Here is a 1,961-nt window from a genome sequence, read left to right as displayed (position 1 = left end):
TTACCTGAAGTAAATTTAAAATACCTCAAAACCTAGGTATAACCATTTAATTGCTCCTGGGGTCTTTATTTGTAACATTGGCCTCAAGTTCGATGTGGTTTAATAATCCCTTGCAAGACCCTTTAAAAGCAGCATTGTTCTTTACTGTGAATTGCTGGGAGGCGGTGTGCCTTAATATTACTTTTGGAAAAATAGTGGATTTGATACTTGGATCGATTTGCTTACTTCTATGTCACAGTCGATTTATTACATTTATAATAGAAAGAAGTTATATTTAAGTGGCCCTTTTACAAATAACCTGTGCCTTTCATGCCATGCCAATGTTGATACATTTTAGATCTTACCAATAGAATATGGTATCTAATTTCTGATATTCAGTGTGCTAAAGATTGAAAACGTTCCACTTGAACAATTTCAGACACATTTAGATTCCCCTGACGCAAATGGCCTTGTCTAGGCCAGGCACGCTTTCACCCAGAAACAAGTAGTGATATTCTACGTAGGCATAAGGTTGCTACTAGGGGCCTTGCCGTAACAAAGCTGCAAAGGCATTCAGCACGATATAATGGTAACCTACACCTTCCAAAAAACCCCCAGCTGTACTCAAGAGCAGGTTTGGCTGGCCTGACTTAGCCTGCGTTAGGGGCTTCAGACAGAGAAGCTGTTCCAGGCAGGGACCACACCTCCGATGCGGGGCAAGGGGAACCCACACCACGGACCTGCCCACCCTCAGGAAAGGGACCCTTTTCAACTGCGGTTAATTCATTCAAAGTAGCTTAACTACACCGATATCCCTACCACTGTAGGCCTCCATCTATACAAGGAAAACCATGAAGAAAGGTACAAAAAAACCACCAAAACAGGGAAGGATTTTAGTGCGTGCTGCCTATTTCACTCTGGTTCCTAAAAATTAACGTGGACCAAGTAATAACTGCAAAAATCACTATTCAGAGAAACGAGGATCCACAGCCCCACAGGAAAATAACTATTCCTGCTCTCCCTTCCCATCTCCGTTTGCTGTAAAAAACCCACAACCCTTTAGTTAAACACCTCCATTCAGTTAGGCATTAGGTAGTTTTCAGATTAAATTAAATATTTTGCTTTCATCAGTGATTGTTGCTGATACATTTAGCGTTCAATTTGTAAACATAGTATTACGGGACTTGACTAACAGCAGTTCTGCTGCAATTGTCAGTACTACCTAGGGCGTTTATTCATGTGACTGTTCCCTTTTAAAGCAAGCGTCAAAGGTGTGCTTAAATATGCAAACTATTTATTAAACCTGTATTTCGTAAGCTAATTTACAAAGAATACTGAGGTTTTCACATTATAGCTCTTGGGGGGGGGGGAGAAGCAAAACTATGGATCAAATCTGTTTTCATTAACAGTATTGTTGCACAATTTTAATGCTAAATTGGACTAAATGTTGCCCAATACTCTTTGGTTTCATAAAGTAGAAAGTTCAGTGTGGTACAGACTAAGGAGTTGCTCCTACCCAGTACTTAGAGACACATAGGAACGTTCCCCCTGAGAGGACATAGAAACAAAATCAATCTTTGCACGGGCCTATCCAGCCAACTTAATAAACGATCACCTTTGCCCTCTGGAGCGATGCTCTACTTCCTAGATAAAGTAAAACCAATAACCTCCATAGAGGCAAGGTTTTTCGGCCGGCCCTAGCACCTTCCCGGCCCGGCTCAGCACGCTCCGCAGGCAGTAGCCGCCCCGAGCGGAAGGTATTTCTAGACTTAAAGAATTTACGCCCAAAAGCCAATTAATGGATCTCCAAGCTGAGACATCGACTACCCACCCCTCCCTCCTTCCCGCCCGCCCCGCTTGCCGGCCCCCAGCCCCCGCCCCCGGGCCGACCCGCCGCCATGTCGCGGTGCCCCTTGGGTACTGTAGTTTTCGGCGGCGCGGCAGAGGATGCCTTCCCGCTCCCTAAAATCCCCCTGAAGGAA

General features: G+C 44.4%; 1 protein-coding gene across 1 annotated transcript in view; it reads right to left on the bottom strand.

Annotated features, from left to right (window-relative positions):
* SON (SON DNA binding protein) overlaps positions 1-1,879 on the bottom strand; it is a 44,011-nt gene extending 42,132 nt beyond the window's left edge. The window contains exons 1-2 of the mRNA XM_009328019.1: positions 1,811-1,879; positions 1,496-1,527 (exon numbers count right to left, since the gene is read on the bottom strand). Coding sequence (XP_009326294.1) covers positions 1,496-1,527; positions 1,811-1,879 — 101 coding nt within the window. The remainder of the gene's footprint in view (positions 1-1,495; positions 1,528-1,810) is intronic.
* Between the last annotated feature and the right edge of the window lie 82 nt (positions 1,880-1,961).

This window comes from Pygoscelis adeliae, unplaced genomic scaffold, assembly GCF_000699105.1.
Source record: "Pygoscelis adeliae isolate BGI_AS28 unplaced genomic scaffold, ASM69910v1 Scaffold154, whole genome shotgun sequence".
Classification (NCBI taxonomy): domain Eukaryota; kingdom Metazoa; phylum Chordata; class Aves; order Sphenisciformes; family Spheniscidae; genus Pygoscelis; species Pygoscelis adeliae.
This window is presented reverse-complemented; position numbering and strand designations above follow the sequence as displayed.